The sequence below is a fragment of the Hetaerina americana genome, unplaced genomic scaffold, assembly GCF_022747635.1.
Source record: "Hetaerina americana unplaced genomic scaffold, ioHetAmer1.1.p SCAF_8, whole genome shotgun sequence".
NCBI lineage: Eukaryota > Metazoa > Arthropoda > Insecta > Odonata > Calopterygidae > Hetaerina > Hetaerina americana.
The window spans coordinates 11,507,470-11,526,634 of record NW_027287427.1 but is presented as its reverse complement, the minus strand read 5'-3'; the positions used below and the strand labels follow the sequence as shown (position 1 = coordinate 11,526,634).

At 34.6% G+C, this 19,165-nt stretch overlaps 1 protein-coding gene across 11 annotated transcripts in view; it reads left to right on the top strand.

The window, feature by feature from the left end:
• Rab3-GEF (Rab3 GDP-GTP exchange factor) overlaps positions 1-19,165 on the top strand; it is a 138,197-nt gene that overhangs the window by 79,216 nt on the left and 39,816 nt on the right. For 8 of the 11 annotated variants that reach the window (XM_071596586.1, XM_071596589.1, XM_071596585.1 and 5 more), the window contains exons 16-21: positions 892-1,181; positions 3,384-3,617; positions 10,128-10,358; positions 13,361-13,441; positions 13,981-14,163; positions 15,381-15,645. In XM_071596586.1, the coding sequence (XP_071452687.1) occupies positions 892-1,181; positions 3,384-3,617; positions 10,128-10,358; positions 13,361-13,441; positions 13,981-14,163; positions 15,381-15,645 (1,284 nt within the window). The remainder of the gene's footprint in view (positions 1-891; positions 1,182-3,383; positions 3,618-10,127; positions 10,359-13,360; positions 13,442-13,980; positions 14,164-15,380; positions 15,646-19,165) is intronic. The other 3 variants (XM_071596587.1, XM_071596592.1, XM_071596590.1) reach the window with 2 other exon arrangements.

The following is a 19,165-nucleotide window of genomic DNA, read 5'->3' as shown; positions in this document are numbered from 1 at the left end:
AGGTTTAACTGACATAGCATGTGCCATAAAAATGGGCAGAGGCTCATTAGGAATGAAGCTTGAAAGTTCCTGTCACAATGAGGAGAGTAATAAAACAGTAATAAACCATGTTAATTGCTTCAGTTTTAATCCTTGCTATGCTCCTCTTCAATTATGTGCTGTCTCGAATCCAGTAAGGCATTATTTCATCGCAGAGATAGCAGATTATTTCTGCACATGAACACTCATTATGCAATTCTATACTTCAACTGGTCTGGCATATTTTTCTCATTATTAGGTTGGGATGATTAAAAAGACATTTAAGGCTGTTTCATAATTAGTTGACCCTCTACACATCACTTTCTTTTGTTCTGTGCCCTCAATTTTCCAAAATGGGTTCGCATTGTCTCCTAACACCATGTATGTCTTTAGGACTTAGCAGCACCTACAAAACCTCCAATTGCAGCCTATTTCCCTTTGCCTAATAAGGATAGCATATGTACACTTTTAGTGACTTTTCCATTCCTGAGGTGGCTGTTAATGAGTGTTTTTAGCATCTCCTCTCCACACGAATAATGTCAAAAGACAAAGAAATGCTAGATATTAAATTTAATTTAAAATGTAGTCGATATATTATGTAAATTGATATAAATTCAATCCTAAGTATGAAAAAGAAACAAATAAATGCTTGGTCGTCATTGCATTTTTTGCCATTTCATCCAATTTGATGCGACCTCTTGTGGAAGTATGTGCTTAGGAGACAATTCCATTTAGTATAGTATGAGGAACTGACACTCATTAAGCAGTGTTTGCTATGACGTGGCCATTATCCTCTTTCTTTCCACATCCTTAGCCATTTGTAGATTAAAATGAACATGTCATGATGGCACTGCAAGACATAACTGAATTCAGTTTCAGGGACACAAGATGCTGGAGCCTCATCCCATCAGGCAGCTCTCTCCAGTGGCTTAGATCATCGGTCTGTGTATCATCCCCCATCATGCCTGCAGCTTCCAGGTGGAAATGCTTCTCCAGACTCAGCCTTCAGTGTTCCTGGATCACCACCTTCTACCTCCTCCAGTCATTCAGATCTCAGTTCTCCTAGCTTCAACAGGGACTCAGAGATGGAATTTGGAAGCAGAATGGAACCACAGGATGATGATGATGATGCATTGGGATCAGGAAATCGACGTCGTAGCAGTGTTAGTATGATATAATGTTGCACCTTGGCTTATTTGGTTACCGTAATTTCCTAAATATAGTTAAATTCACTAAACTGAAATCAATTCAATTCAATATTTAAAAGGTCCTTTGTCGTGGGCAATAGTTTTAATGTAACAGCTCATTATAATAATACTTTCAAATGCACTAATGAAACAAGGTTAGGTTTGGGTGTCAGGAATCAAATTTCATTGGCCGTGAAACCACACTGCCTGAACCCTATGTCTCCAGAAAGGAACTGCGCTTCATGTTCTACGGTCAAATGCAGCAGTCACCATTTCGCGAGTAGACAAGGCCACCATTATCAGCACCACCATCCTAATGAAGACAAAAGACTATCACCAGAAAATTTGGGTTTTTGTCACTGACAAAGCTGAGGCAAAAGTAAGAAAAACAATAGCCTTAATGAAGCCTCCCTTCCTACAGAGAACATCAATAAACTCCTGCCTCTAGCACCAGCACCTCCAAGGATGTGTGGATTACCTAAAACCCACAAGGAAGGGATAACCTTACGACCAATTGTAAGTGCCATTGGCTCACCCAGCTACAATCTGGCTCAATACCAAAACTGACCGGAATCCTAGGGCTATATTTGGGTTCATTCGAGCCCCACGTTAGAAACAACTGGATATGTAAAGACTTTGGAAGGAATTACTTTGGAGGTTTCCGATATCCTATTCAGCTTCAATGCAGTGTCACTGTTCACCAAATTACCAAATATCAACTCCATGAAACTCCTGGAAAGAGAATTTGACCATGAAATAGTGAAACACTTTTACCAAGTCCTGAAATCAATTTTCTATATGATAGGACATACAATGCGAGAAGGTAGATGGTGTCATCATGGAATCTTCATTTTCACCAGCCATTGCAAATTTTTACATGGAAGATGTTGAGGAGCAGGGCCTGAAATTGACGTCATCTGAGCATCCTCTGTGCTCAAAATGCTTGTACAGATATGTACATGACACATTTATTGTATAAAACCATGGAATAGATTCTCTAGACTTGTTCCTAGGAAACATGAATAATCAGCATTTGAACCTTTAATTTATAATGCAGACAGAGAGGGAGGGAAAACTCTCTTTCCTTAAAATCTTGATTCATAGGAAAATGGATAGTAGCCTAGGGCACAGAAGATGATTTGAGAGTCATTAATTGAAATATTGGTAGAGATGAAAGAACTAACTCTATGGAAAATCAAAAATGATTTCACTGATACCATACCGTATGCCGGGAAAGCACTGGAAATGTCTTCAAATAATCTCTACAAATTATCCTCTTTGTAAAGCTTTATTTCACAATGTATATTTCAGCTAATGGAGTCATGATTAGGCACACTACCTAAAATTCCCATTATTTAATCCCTACTTCCCCATCCTGATGGATAAGCATATATGATAAGTTAACGATTAATGCCTTAATATGGTCCCTGATGATGGCTAAGTGAGTTGAAACATTCGTTGCAAAATTATATTTTTGTGGATTGGAAAGGTGCAAGAAGTTATTTCTTAGTATGGATATGTTCCACTATATTAGGCCTGACAGAATGAGCTTTGTCACACCTTTATCTGGAATGCCATCAATTAATAGCTCTGTGAACTGAGTTGTGAGTGTTTTATTGTCACTAAAACAAACTTTCTTCACACATGGGAGTGTTAATCACAATAGGGTGAAAAATCGCAGCAGAGGAACTACACCGAAGGAATATTTTTTTTCAAGTTTTGTATCAAATTAGTGACTCTGAAAGATGGAATCTGTGAAAATCCAGCAGAAAGCATTCAGAGTATATCGTGTTTTAACCTTGGATCAGTTGCATTTGAATAAAAGAAATGGAAATAAAATTTCAGGCAAATTTTTTTAGCCCTACGCTACTGAGCTTGGAGTTAATATTAATACTGATAATGGTTATACACTCCTATTAATAACTTCTTTTTGTGGAATTATATTTTTAAAGGTAGATTATTTAATTAACATTGATTTAAGATATGCCTTTCTTGATTTTAATTTGTGCAAGGATGTTCACTTCATGTATTCAGCCTGTCTAAGATGGGACCCTTGCACATGAAGGAAAAATCACATAGTCCCCTGTAATACTGCCTTTGGTATGTTTCATTGTACTTATGTAGTAGTTGAAATATCCCATTATGGGCTCATTGTTGCTGCTGCCTTCTCAAAAAAAGGGTGGAACTCGAGGGGGGCCGGAGATGGAAGGCGATGGGACCTGGCCAGGGAGCACAGAAAGTCCGGGTGGTGAATCCGACTCAAATTCCACCACTACGTCTCCAAAAACAGTTCTGAGCACCAGTCGTCCCCTTCCCCCTCCTCCCATCCCTCCCCGCCAATCCTTGGGGAGTGATGGGTCACAGGAGTTGTCACCAATTTCCAAGAACAGACTTGGTCGTTCTACCACTCCTGTGAGTAAAATGTTATTTAATTCATATTTAATGTAGGTTTCTAAGACAGGCAGTTGTGGTGGTGACTGAATTGCGTGAGATATGAATGTCATTACACCAGGCCAATTGGATAAAACTGATGATTCTGAAAGAATATTCAATTAGGTAACAGAGAGCACTGGGTTCCAATGATCATCTTTGATAATATTAATTTTGAGGGAAATTCAAAAGATATATGTATAATTTTTTGATTTTTATAGTTAGCATAATATAGATAATTACCTTATTTTTAAAAGTTTGACATTGAGAATGCCACCATCTCAAACTGATAATTAAATAATAACTTCAGTCGTGGGCAAGTTAAATAAATGGGAATTAATACTGCCAAAGAATGGCAGTAGAATGACATGTAACTACATACATTTTCTGCCATTTCAATTGCATCATATGGTAATAACTTTGCATACACAATTCAAAGTTTTAATTATAAATTGATTTCTTCAAGAGAATGTTTTAACAACAGTAAATAAGATTCACCCGTGATCACATGTTTTTGAATGATTTTGACTGCAAGTAAAATTTCCTGTAACATGCATAATAACAGGATATGGGTTTCTTAAAAAATAAAGAAATGGGCCTTGCTTTTAGCTCTGCACCATCACTTGTTAGTATGTACCTATGTAACTAAAGGAAATCATTAGCTTCACGTATGATTCACTTGAGCTTTTTAGTTGGGGAATTCATTTTTAATTTTGCTACAATCTATGCTCTATCTCATAATAATCATTCTTGGTCTTATGATATTGCCCATTAGGGCTATCTGTTAATTGTACATTATCACTTTTCATGTAATGACTCAGGAGTTCCATGCCACTCCCGTGTCTCTTAATTCTACATTGCCACTTTTTTATCACAGTGGATAAGGAGTTTCATATCAGTCTTGCTCTTTAAGGATGTACACCCATCATGCGCCTGTGTCCAGCTATTCTAATAGTATATGTATTTTGTGTTCGCAACAAGATGGCATATAATATTTTTCATGTCATTGTTTTAATAATCATTATATTACTAAAGTTTGTTGCAAATGGAAAATTAATCATTTCAAAATATCACTGATTTTGAGTAGTCTTTTTTTAATTACCTCATTTTATTTGCACTAAATGCATTATCATAAATCACTTTAACTCTCATAAGGAAGGTAGTTTTTTCTAATGCTGACTAACATTTTAGTATGGTGCTTATTTCAGTATAAGTAAATAAAGTATATTAACATAAATATTTGCAAACTTAAGTCCTTGATTTGTTCTGGATGTATCTCAATTTCATGTTGTGTTGGGTATGTATTTGAAAAATGATTTCTAGCATAACTACATATTCTATGACTACAATGCATATCCATTTTTCAAATTACTGTTTAAAATAACATAAATTATTAATGGAGTAAGAGATAGGTTTCCCTTTTCACAAAACCACCAGAGAGACAAAGGTCAAAATAACTCTCATCAAAATAATGTAAAGTTTTTCTTGACAGTAATTGAAAACTTACCGTATTATATACAAAGAAACATCATTAATTTCATCCTGTCATCATTCATCTCATCCTGTCATTTTATGAATCTTCATTTGGGCCTTGTCTTTTTAAAATAATCTTCCAGAAATCAAGTTTGACAATACCCCTCCACCTTTGCACATCAATTATCCTTTACTAACCATTTCATAGCCTAGTAAAGACACAGTGCACTAGAGCCTCTTGTATGAAACTGCAAACCTTATATTTTCACTGAAGTGGTTGTTCCCACAATATGAACATGATAGCCCTGTTCTCAAAAGGAACTTTTGCACTTGATTGTCAGTAATTAAAGACATTTGAATTCAAAAGGTTGTACACAATATTGAATAAATAAGTGAATATATTTCATCTTTGAAGAAGATACATGTTTGATTTTCTGTGTGAACATATCAATCAAATGTAGGTATACATCACCCATGTTTGCTATTCTTAAAAAAAATTGAGCTTTAGTAAAAACTGCTTAGTAGGATGCATTTTTCTATTTTTAGTTGAAATGGTGGAACTAAGAAATGAAAAATTTGATGAAATAGGTCCAATCTCCTTTATAAATCTCCAAAATGATGGAAATAGATCCCCATTTATGATTAATATATATTATTCGCTACAGCGTTAAGGTTTACACTCATACAAATGTGCTGCTGTGAATCCCATACCATTGTCCTCCCAGCAAATTTCAGACCAATTGTATCAATATTTTCCTCGATTGTTGAAAACTTTAATCAATCTGTTGGATTTAAGGGTTTTGTTAGTTTGTAACATTGACACAGCCTACCTAATATTTATTGCAATCCAATACAAGGGCTTATGTATTCACAATTGGAACTATAATATGGTTTTAAAAGTTTTATTTTCCATAATTAATGCAAAAACATTCATTTATATACACATAATGAAACAATAAAAATGATTTGGAGGCACTTCTGTTTTGCGTGGCACTATTTGGAGAGTACCTATTGATGTAAGGTTTTGGATTCATAATCAAGTCTGAATCTTATAGGGTAAGTGTTCATGGTGTTCATAATTATTTAGACAATATTTTAGATGCGCATGCAAAGATTCATCATAGCATTTAAGATCAGAGTCTATGGTATTCTTGGCATTAATGTTGGCGATAATGTATTTAAGCAAGAGTAGTTAACCTTTAAAAGCTATGTCGATGAGTAATAAGCAACCTTTGTTGTTTTTTTAGTAGCTCCCATCACTCATTCAATTTCTGTTTTATAAACAAAACTGATTTCATGAGATTTGTTTAAATTTTAGCAAAGGCTTCCTTATGCGAGCATATTGTTTAACTTCTGTAATAATATTTAGTTAGCAAGACCTCTTAGAATACCAATTTACAAGAGTAGTATTAGGATTACAAAATTTTGAAGAAGAGGCTGTGGTTTACCTTCATATCCATTCTTGAAACTTACATAAGGTAACTTTTTGTGTTTGCATTATCATGTGGAAATAGTGATTTCCTTGTTGTTAGAGCTTATTGCAATATTTTTTTGTATCTGCAATTTTCTTGATATTTATGTGAGCAATATAATTATTTTTGCATACCTAAAATGATACATGGCTACTTATGTGTGTGTGTGTTCAGTGGTTCAAGGTCAAAAGCTGTAAGCCTGCTGCCCCATTTGAGGATTAACTTTATTTTCCAAAATGGAGTTAGTTTTTCTTGAGGGAACATATCCTTGTATTCCAATGATTTTCTGGCTCTGTACTGATTATAAGGCAGGCACTCTAATATGATTGGTGGGTAAACATCCATAGGTTAAAGGTTATCTAATTCAAAATCCTCTTTTCTCACTTATGCTGGAGGTCTTATTTTATTCAGTTTACATGAGCTAACTTTCAAAGATTTTTCCTGATTAAACTAATCTCTGGTTTAAAAAAAGGTGGCAAAATATTTGCAATATTATCATACACCTGCATCAAAATCGACCATGCTGTAAATACTCATGACTGGGTAGAGTTCAAATCCCTGCAAAGACCAACCAAAACCAACCTAATGTCTGCAAAGACCAACATGTGCCTTTCTCCACTGTGTTGCTGGCACAAGAATAATTTATTCATAAAGGCAGAGGTTGAGGAATTGGTCGCACAGTGTTTTGTTCTTGGTCAGTATAGGATGGGAAAGATATGTAATCCATGAGTTTGAAAGCTGAGAAAGGAAAACTATTCTGTGTATTCTTGGCTTAGCTTCTTTTCTCAACTTTTGGCAATGTTTCAAGCAGCTATGGAGCTGTAAATTTTTCTTCCTCTGCCAGCTGCTATATGACTTAATGTAACAAGGGTGTGTGTTGTGGTGGTCCAAAGAGGAATGGGGTTGAGATCCTAATTACAACAGTTGCCATTGGGCTGCATTTTGAACTGAAGGATTTGGCTTATGTCCTTTGCTCTTGTTCTTAGCTCTCTTTGCACATGCTCTTCGTTCTAGTTCATGGAAGTTAAATTCCTCTGAAATGGGGCTGTTCACAAAGTGGTTGGACGAATGCCTCATTGTAGATCAATCATAAGCTCTGTACTGTGATTTTCATATGGATGCTTCTGTTCCAAGCCATATTATGGTTAAGAAACTGCCCACCCTGTCCTAGCACCTATATATTCTGTCCAAATTCAATAATAATCTTTGATCAAACTTAAAAATCAGAGATATTTTAATAACTTGTGAGAAAACTCTAGTACATTTAAGCATAAATTATTTTATATATTCTGGAGAGAGGATCATTGAGGATGGTTTTATTTGTATATTTTTTCCTTTAACTTGTTTAACATAATTTTGGACAAATTATTTCTTCATCTTTAGAAAATCCATTAATACTGGGAAGTATCCCTTTATATAGGTCTCCTGATATATGGAAGCATCCTTTTATGATGAGATATTTTACTCAATACACCTTAACATGTTTAATAGAGAACATGGAAACACTATTGCAGGTTTATCTGTAATCTTTTACCTCTCCCTAATACCACCACAGAACAACTTATAACTGTACCATTCAGTAAAATATTACTCTAAGAAATTAGGTAAAGGATTTTTACCCAAAGGAATTTATATTGCTATAGATTTTATGGCTTTATAAACCCATAATTGTTGCTATGTCTTTGAAAGCAGATGATTGAACATGATAGTTTGTTTGTAGTCTCAGCACAGAAAGGATTCTTCGCATCAAAATCATGTTGTTGGCATTCTATGTACTCTACTTCCAGATAACCCAGTCTTTTTTAATTTTCAGTTAAAAAATAAAAAGGCTGATTTTAAATTAAGCTTCATAATGGAACTTTGTATGCATGGTTAAAAAAAAATAACTCTCAAATTTACAAAACTTAGGGGGTGGGGATTGCATGCTTTTGATCTTGCACCATGTTATGTGTCCTTGAGTTTGTTACTTTTTGTTGCCATAATCAAGTGTTTCAAATTACAAGATCAAATTTTCTAGCATTGAAAATGTCAATGCTATGGTGCCAAATGTAACAACAATCAACTGTGTGCTACCTTTCATTAATTCTTTCATCGCAAGAAAACCTTATTCTAGCAAACACATGAGATGTTGTATCCTCATCAAATTGCCTTTGATGCTCCATTTGAGATACAAGTTATTTAATTATTTGGGTCTTGATTACCTGCCAATAGTTTAGCAGTTTTTGAGATTCATTAATTTTCCCTAGTGAATTTTTCATTTTAATGAGATTGTACCTTTTAATGATTGATTTAAATATATATGATTCTCCATTAAGCTAACCCAACATATTTGTAAATCAAATCGCCCTTCAAACTTCATTTTTATAAAACTAAGTGGAATAGTATTCCACTCACAACTTATGTAATTTTCTCATTGATTTGTTTAATAATTCATACATGTTGTTAATTTCCAATTCCATTACTGAATTTTAAACCACAATTATCTCATTGGTAAATAATTTGTTTATTCCTGGGGACCGAAGAATATTTTTGTCTCTCAAGGACTACTCTCTTTGTAGTTACTTCCATTGGCCAAAGAGGAAAGTCTTAGATCACTCAAATTTTGACCAAAAAACCAATTACCATGCAATTTGCATGAAAATTCATGATATATTTTAAGGATGCTTAATTTTGATAAGAATATTATAAATAGGAAAATCCAAAAGAAAGGGCAAAGCAATATTTGACAGCTTCCTCTTTTCATTTTTATTTCCTGATGGCTTTGTATTCATCATTGGACCATGCGCAAAAATAAAACACGTTAATTCCTATTAATAATGATTCCTTTGGCACAGATACAATGATTTTGCACACTGCCTTTATTTATTTAAACAATTGTATGATGCAGTCATCAGATGTGAAGATTGCACAAGTGTGCATGGATAAGGTGATTTGGTTGCTGATACTGGCTCTCCACTGACCTTGGGCAACCCCAGCATTTTCTAAGCCTTTGGTAGCCTTAACAGATCCCAGCTGTGCCTGCTGGACCCTCCCCACTTTCCCTGTTATGCCTTTGGCCGAGCTTTGTCTGTCCTTTAATTTTACTTGAGTTACCTTGTGTGGAATGACATGAAGGCTTTATTGAAATTATTTGAATCTCCTGTTTTCTTTCATGATATGTGTTGCACACCAGAGTTAAAACTTGTACCTATGACCCTTTACAGCTTCTACCTCAAAGTTATTCATCTTCTTGCTGTTAACACTTTACATTGTCACAAGTTATTAATGTTGTGGATCACCATTATGTAGTCATTTTTTATAATGAAACTGACAATTGTGTACACCTTTTGCAATGATTGAAATGCCATGTATTTGTTTTACACAACTGCTTGTGAAGCTGTGTTTTTATGCAGGGCTTGTAAATGCAAGAGGTTCTAATGTAGACCAGGTACCTAAAATAGTCATTTTGCAACAACTGCCAGACCAATCAATTGCTTCTATAGCTGGATGGCCAGGCATTGATCCTTTGCTGCCTATTGCATGCTTTTAACCTGAATGGCACCACCAGGTTCCCCCAGTAAGTCCCACCCCGCAGAGGCAGTCAAGCATCACCAACGTGCTGGCCAGAGCATCAAGCTTTGGTTCCACAAGTTCTTCTGGCACAGGTGGGCCACAAGGCCCTGTGCGCCAGGGTAGTCAAGCATCTTTGCTGGAGCAGTTTGCCTCTCAAGCCAAAGAGCTGGTGCGAGAGACTACAAGACAGAGCAGTCAAGATGGCCTCTTGGCCCAAATGGATAAGGTAGTCCTCTCTCTCTCTCTCTCTCTACATATCTGGATTGTTTTTCTTGTTGTGTTTGGAGCAAAAGTTCAGTGGCTGTGCAGGACTTTCCTCATCAGTATGTGGCTTATATTATGACTTGATCAGTGTGTAAAAGTTGAAGCCATTTTGAAAATTTTCTCTTTCCAGCTTCCTTTCTTCAAGACCTATATTGAGCTTAACTCTTTGATTTCCGTGCTTGGCAAATTGTTATGCCTGATCTTTTTTTTTACTCTTAGCAAAGATTTTTTCAAACCACTGATTTGTATCTTTTTTTGCAACCAATTTGGCAACAGTTTGATCTTCCTCAGTGAACTGTTTTGTCTCATCAAAGCATTGAAAATTTTCTTATTAGCACTTCCTCATTGTAGCTAATGCTCATTCTGGAAAAAAATTTAAAAATTAATCATACATATTGACAATCACCTAAGGGTGGTGATCTCTTCTTTATCTCAAAATACTACATAAAAACAAACTTCATAAGATCATTATTCAAAATCATAGTTGCATATATGTTCCCTGTGTTAGCTAAGGTTAATCTTTTGTAATATCCAACTATGTATATTTCTATCATAATAAAGTGGAATCCCAGAAGACACATTACCAATGTGGTGACGAGGTTAATATGACTTATTGCATCCTAACTCCGAGAGAATTAATTATCTGAATGTGTATTCGTATTTTTGAACTTTGATTTTTTAGCATAAATTAATTTGACATGGTTATTATAGATATGGTATCTTATGAAATATCATATGTTATAAATATCATCAGACATTTAAGAATGGTATTATTTCAATGAGACTATCATGCATATGGGGTGCTAATTTTGGAAGATCATAATTAATACATTGCAAGGAATATGAAATGAATGAAAGGAAGGTCACATCTATTTGAGAATAATACGTTGCAAATCCTGCTTGAAAGAAGAATACATTTTTTGCCATTGGTACCTATTTCATCTATAAACAGTGAAACCTCTATAAGATAATTTTCAAATTGCAATGAAATGATTTGTCTTCTAATCACTCATCTACATATACTTGTGAATACTTGTTTTTAAAGATCTAAACACATTCTTTTTCACTGCATAAATGATGCATCAAAATACTGTCGTCTGAGTTTATTTTCTTTGGTGTTCATCTGATACCTATTTTGCCATAAATTCCTGCCAATCAATTGTAGTATGGTGCATATATTTTTAAATTCAATTTTTAAAAAATTCCATGCTGAAATAATTAAAGTTACCTTAGTTTGAATTATTTTTGTATGTCAGTGATTTAGGAATAGTCACCTCCCCCTGTATATAAGACACTTCATTATTTTGGGGATGTGAATATTGATGTTTCTCTGTATTCTGCAGCCTCTCTGTTTGCCTAAATAGAAATTTCTGAGAAATCCAGATATTTGGGCATATCTAATCAATATCATACATCAGTTTCATATCATCAACAAAAAAATGGAAAAGACAGCCTCATATACTATTTCTATGAAATTTTTATACTTAGACACATGTTAATAAAAAGAATGAAGGCATATAACTTTCAGTAAGTGCTCAAAGTTGTAAACCAAATTATTGAATGAGATTTCTGAAGAGTTAACTCAGTTAATTTCAACATTGACTTGTGCTATTCTCTCTCCACCATATCTTCTTTCATTGATGTTCCTAAGAAAAAGATCTTATAATGATATCCTTTGTGTTTCTAATTGAAAAAGTTCAAATTATTACTTTTCTAATCAAACCGAATGCATAAGATGGATGTAATTCTTGACCAGTGATATCTTGTCAAAAACCATGAGTAAAAGGGTATTTACATGTGTGGTGAGGAATTTTATAAGACTCTGATTCCTTCTTTGAGTTCTTTTTTTGCTGACTTATTTCATCCCTAAGGGGACTTTAGGCTGCATTGTATGTGGAATATTCTGCTTGCAATGAAAGTTAATTTATTTCTTTGCACCATCATCACTGGTGAGGTTTGGAAGAGACTGTCCAATCAAGAACTCTAACCAGGCGGTTGAATGGTTAGGATTTGTACCATGAATAATTAGTGAGAGGTTTCACTGTATTTTTGTAATGAATTGAACAAAGGCAATAGCTGTTACACAATATTCTTCTTTGATAACTCCAGCACATACACATTAGTGGGATTCTGCCTTTCATTACTCCCATTCAGATTTATAAAATAACTTTTGGTAGACCAAGCTCCTTATTATTTAGAGATTATGTTATGGTGAAGTCACAGTGTTCAAGGAAGTTATTCGTTCATTGGTAGGTACATAGCTAAATATATTGTAAGTAAGAAAATGGATCCATAATGAGTATAAACTTAGGAAAATTATTTATATTTTTATGTAATTTTTGCCAATTTATTCAGCAGCTTTAATAGTGAATGCTTTTTCTCTGTGATTAGTTGGTTCTTGCTGATAAAATGAATGGATTGTCATGATTTTCAGGTTGAATTTTCCTTTCAGCTATTAACACATTCTCAACCAGGTACATGTTGTAGTAATGCCATATGAGGTAATGCAGGGGGATATATTTAGGTAAACAAATGTTTTAATGCTTTTTCATTGCATAATGACTTTACTCCAACACTAAAAAAGGGAAACAATTTAAACGTCTGCTTTGTTTATCCTGCCATTTTGAACTGAGATCCGCTCTTTCACCTTGTACTGATGTGCAATATTTCCAGATCACTGCTTTGCTATTAACATGCTCCCATAGAAATAAGTTATCATTAATCACTTAACATGTATGCATGTCTCCAAATATTAGCGCATGTTCTGTAGCGGACTAGAAATCACATGCTCATACTTTGCACTTTATATGTAAGTATTTATATCCAATTCAGCATTTCATTTTTAATAATGTGTTCATGTTTGTTAATGTCAATGTTCTCATTACTTTTCAATGTTTTCACTCTTCAATCCTTTCTCTTCTTCTCTGTTTTTACATGTTTCTGCTTGTATATGTTCCAAAACAGTTGAAACTTCAGGCAAAGGAGAAAATAACTGAAGCTAGGCAGGGCAATGAAGAGGGCAGCCTTTTTGCTCCTTTGGAACAGGTATACAGCTTGTATAATGAGTTTGAAGAATATTCTAAAAAAATTAATCTTTTTCACCTATTTTGTGGATCTTTTACTTGATCAAACATTTTGATAATGGTAACTCTATTATTGAGTTTATGGTTCTCATGTAGATGCTGTGCTTATATTAACTGTTAGAAGAGTGTAGGATCAGTGGTGCCTACAGGTGATTCAGGGTGTGGTTGCCCACTTTGCCCTACATTCATTTTTTCTTCTCCCCCTTTCTCTTTTATCTCTCTCCTTTCCTTTCCCTCCTCACCTTCTGCCCTCTCCTGAGGGGGGATGGGTGGTCACACCTGCACACCTTAGGGATAGGACCATTGCATAAGAGGAATTTGGGAGTGGATATCAATGCTGTATGAACATTTCATCAACTTGTAACTTTGATAATAGAAATTATTTCAGTGATTAATTTGAAATCACATCCAAACCAGAAAACAATTTACAGTCTTTTATCTAGTTTGCAGTCAATGATATGAAGAATCTGTTGAATGAATGAGTTCCTTTCTATATTCCAGCTTACTCTACAAGCTAAAAAAGCAGCAGAAGAAGCAAGTCGAACTGCATTAGAAGCAAGTAAAACTGCAGCAGGAGTCAGCCGTAACACTCTAGATGACCTCACATATGTGGGGAAGAGTACATTTGGTGATTTTACCAAGAGTGCCAAGGAAGCTGCCTCTAAGAAGGGGCTACTTTTGAAGGTTAGTGAAAAACTGCTATTTTTATAGATGCAAAATAGTGTTTCCCAAATTTTTTTCATGAAGTACCACCACCAATGTTTTAATTATTTTAACTAGTTGGTCTTCAATTCCTATAATTCCTATATTATTCTGTCCTGCGATGCCATAAAAGTAACGAGGGCACTAATAGAAAGAAACAAAGAATACAATCGGGACATATTTTTCCATTTCGTGGATTTTGAAAAACCATTTGATTAAGTAAATTAGGTGGAATTAATAAATGTATTACAGCAAATAGAATTAGACTGGAGGGATAGGAGACTCATTCACAAAAAGTGGATGGAAATATGGTCATTAAAGAAGGATGATAGGTGTAGATTGGAGACTTTTGAAAGTTGGCTGTGTAGAAGGATGCAGAAGGTGAAGTGGACAGAAAGAAAAACAAATGAGGAAGTGCTAGGCATGGTAGTAGAAGGGAGGGGATTATTGGGAGAAATCCAAAGGAGGCAGGAAAAATGGATGTAAAGCATATTGATAGGCTGTGGATTGCTTGAAGACTGTGGTTTAGGGGAGAATATTAGGGAAACAAGGAAGGGGCAGGAATAGGATCGGAATGTTGGACAGAATGAAGGCAGGAAAGAAGTATACGGAATTGAAGTGGGGCTAACTGTAATGATCGATTTTAAGGTATGCTTTTTGCTCAGAAAGGCAAGTGAATGTATTTGTGAAATAGTGCAGACTGTGTCCATCCAAACCTACCCAAACCGGTAGGATACCAATGATAAAATCAGCATCTCATAATACTCTGCTACAACCCAATTTTTTTGGGTAACAAACTAGAGGGGGAAGAATCAGTCCCCTCTTGTGTTCTGCTTTTAATGAGCTTATTTTACCACTTATATTTGCATCAAAAGTTTCAAGACCCCATTTAAATGAGACATTTTTACATGACTGTTTTAGATGCAAACTTGTCTTTTGGGTAATTCTTGAGCCTAGCACTAACCATAGATCCTCTCATTACTACTCAAGTGGTGAGGAAGATTATGTATTTTAGCAAAGTTCAAAGTGCATATCATTAAATGATTATTAAATTCACCTCTGCTCACGGCATAGTCATCCATATTCCATTTCATAATGCCTTCATACATGACACAATTTATTTTATCCAGATGCTTTTTCAAAAATATGGCAATAAACTCTAATAGTACTTCCTTTACTGAATCAATTCCTTTGAAAAGGCTTTGGGAGATTCAAGGGAAACAGGATCAAGCCCTCAGCCTGGTGCTTCAATGATGCAACCTTCTCAGCAGTATTCACCGTCAATGCAGCAACAGCAGTATCCATCACCCCAGGGGAGGGAGAGAGAAGGCAGTGGGTCAAGCGTCACTTCACTCGTGCAGTCTGACATGACCCGGACAGCTGGCAGAGATTTCTTCTCCAATATGAGCAGTGAACTTAATGGGATTGCAGCACAAACCTCAAATATGTTCAGTGAATTATTTGGTAAGTTTGAAACAATCTTGAAGCCCAGTGCATCATTTACCTCCAATGGAATATTATTGATCATAAAAATAATTGCTATGGCATTTAAATATTGATTGTACTATAGAAAGTCTAAATACTTTTCACTTGTTCTTGATTTTAGTTCTTTATTATTTCAGTTTAAGATGATTTTAAAATAATTCAGTAATATGGTTGATTATATGGTGTAAGTCTAATTTTTCCTAATGAAATGTGGATTCTTGAAGTGCTTGAACTAGTGTTAAAATATACATTTAAAGATATAAGAATATAGTTTACTCAAAATGGAAAATTTTCCTAATACATAGTATATTTTAAGTGTCTATGAATTGGAGATAGTATATAAAAAAGTGGGCGGTTTACACTACTTTTAAAACCCATTGCATTCTTAAAGCTTTTTTTGGTGATCATAAGCCAAACCACTGAGCACACACTTGTGAGTATGATGCTCTCTAATGGTGGAAAAGTTTTATTATTATTTTAGTTGTGTATGATCCCTAAGTTGAGCATTGTGTGTAATACCCACAACATTTTGCATCCATATCCAAAAATAGCCATATTAATAATGATTGTTGTGACACATAGAATTAAATTCTAAGGCATAGATAGTATTTTGGCCCTTCTGGAAGTACAGAATTTTCTGAGAAATACTTCCTGTACTCTGAATACTATGAGAGGCTCTCTATAGATATGTGTTGAATATTTTGTTAAGGCTTTTCATATGAAAAATCTCCCAGGCACAAAATTATGCTTATTGTGACCCACCTTGGTAGGGCTCTAATCCCTTCACTTAGAAGCTGAATCAAGGTGAGTTTGACCATTTGTCTCATTGGCAGCCTCTCTCATGGCAAGGGTCCATGGTCTAATAATTGATTACTTTATTAAAAAATTATTACTGTGGAAAGAAATTTCTTTAGTTTCATTGAGCAATTACATTTTTTAACCAAAACTACCATTAATATTGATGGGTGCAATGTATAATCATTTGTCATAGCCAAATTATAAGCAACCAGAAAGATGCATCTTGTATTCCAACTTTTCCTTCGATTTAAGCCACAAAGATTATTTCCCATCCATTAAACCATATTATATACTCTGCCATAACCAGCTAGGGTTTAATAAGAGCAGATCATGCAGAACACAATTGGGTATTTTTATTTGTGATAGTTCAAATATTACTAATGGCTTCAGTAGTTAAGTGGACTTAGGAAATTGTAAAATTATCATGGTTTTAGGGAGGGAGATTTTTTTCTTGAAATTTGATCAAGTATCTTAGCTGTTTTAAGTAAATCAACGTGATCTTTAAGGCTTATAATTTATAAAGCATATAAGCTCTCACCAAGAGCCTTTCACTTACTTTTATGGTTAAAGAACTGAAGAAATATCAGCTAATGAATATGAATTATAATCATTAAAATTATGGTGTTGTTGTTTTCATCTCTGCCCAGTGATTCAGTGATGTCTACTCAATAATGCTGATCCACCCGATGGATTTTTCTTACTTCACTCAAGCAATGTTCTTTCAAATTTGGAAACTATAGATGCTTTAGGTTTGTGTGAGGTGAGATAGAGAGAAAGTAATGGAAGGGATAGTCAATGTGGTAGAGACATAGTACAGCGTGGATGAAAAATGAGGAGATGGTTGGTGGATGTAGAGCATCTGAGTGATAGAGCATAGAGATAAAAGCAAACCCAATAAATCCATCAGTGATAATCTGGTTGAATGTGCATGCAAGTGGCCACCAGGAAGTAGATTGTCTGTTTGATGAATTAAAAGAAATTATTTGAACATGCCTAGAAATTAATATTTGATAGTAATGAAGTATTGGAATGCTATGATAGGCAAAGGAAGATATGGGAGAGAGATGCTAATGGATGATCGAGGAGCATGGATGACCGAAATATGTAAAAAATATATCAAGATATTAACAAATGTGTACAGAGACTCTCCTACATTATTCCTTGTGATTTATTTATGGTTTTAAGTCATGGGAATCACAATTAATTCTGTTGTTCAGCCATTTTTACAAGAATGGAATTATAATTTCCCAGAAAAACTATCATCAAGTGAATAACAGAGTGTAATTTCCTCAAAAAGCTGAACTATTCATGTAGTCAGGAAAATAAAATTACTGACAAAGGATTGCGGATATGGATTTCTACTCATCATTTGATACCAAGGAAAATAATACAGAGTAGATAGTCAACAACTTATTTTTTGCATTGCAAAACTAGCTACTTGCTCATCTTAAAGGAGAATACAGAATTCTCAGGGCCAATGAATGAAAGGTAAATGATAATGGGAAAGTACAGAGAGTACAGAAGGGCTTAAATTAAAATTTACTATTGACAACCTTTTATTTTGTGAAATAAAAAGATTTGAAAGAAGCCCATGTATTTCAAACTTGTATTTTTAAATGAAAAGTGCATCGAAGCTTCAAAGCACATAATTATATTTATGATTGTAATTTTATTAAAATTTTGAGTTTCTCGGAAGATGATAGTAAGGGTAATCCACAAAATGGCTAATTCATACATGGATAATCAAGAGTTTACTGTAGAAAACCATCATGGAGAGCAATCTAATTGTTTAGGAGAAAGAATGTGATAATAGATGGGTTATTCAATAAGTCCTTGGTAAAAAATAGAAAAATTATTTTGGGTAGATTTTTTTACTATTAACCTAATCTCCTGTTAGCTCGATAAACTTTTCGCATTGTTTCTCCAGCTTTTTGAAGTAGTCCAAAAAGTAGGACTTCAGAAGGTCCTCAAAACAGGCATTTGTTTTGGCACTGATTACCTTTTTTGATGTGAAACCTTTTCAACCAAGTCATTTTCTCAAGTTTTGAAATAAAATAAATCACCAGGGGCCAAATCTGGAGAATGTATTGGATGTTATAATAATTTGAATTACCCATGCATTTGAGTTACATCCATATGAGTTACCCATTCATTGTTAAGATGGGAGAGGTTTTTTTCTTTTCCAAATAAGGACATTGTTTCTTAATTTCTTCACTCAAATGGTGCAATAATGACGCAAAATGCTCTTCATTTATCCTTTGTTCTTTTTGCAAGTAATCGATGTAGATGATTTCATGTGCATCCTAAAAAACTGTCATCACTTTGTCGGCTGACTTCAACATCATCGCCTTCTATGATGCTGGATTGCCTAGAGAAATGCTTTCTTTCAATTGTTCTTTTCTCTGCAGTGTAGAAGCATATTCCTATTTTGTCCACAGCTATGCATAAATGCATAAGCTCATCATGATTTTGACAGAAAAGTGCCAAACCAGCCTCCAAATCAACCACACAATTGTATTTATTCTCCACTGAGAGCAAATGTGTTGTCCATCATGCTAAGATTTTTTCACAACCACCATTTTCATGCAAAATGGAAAGCACTGTATTTTGTGATATGCTTAGGGGCCCATCTAATTCTTGAACTTCGATTCATTGACCTCTTAAAACCATATAGTAAATGTTGTCAATCAGTTCAGAAGAA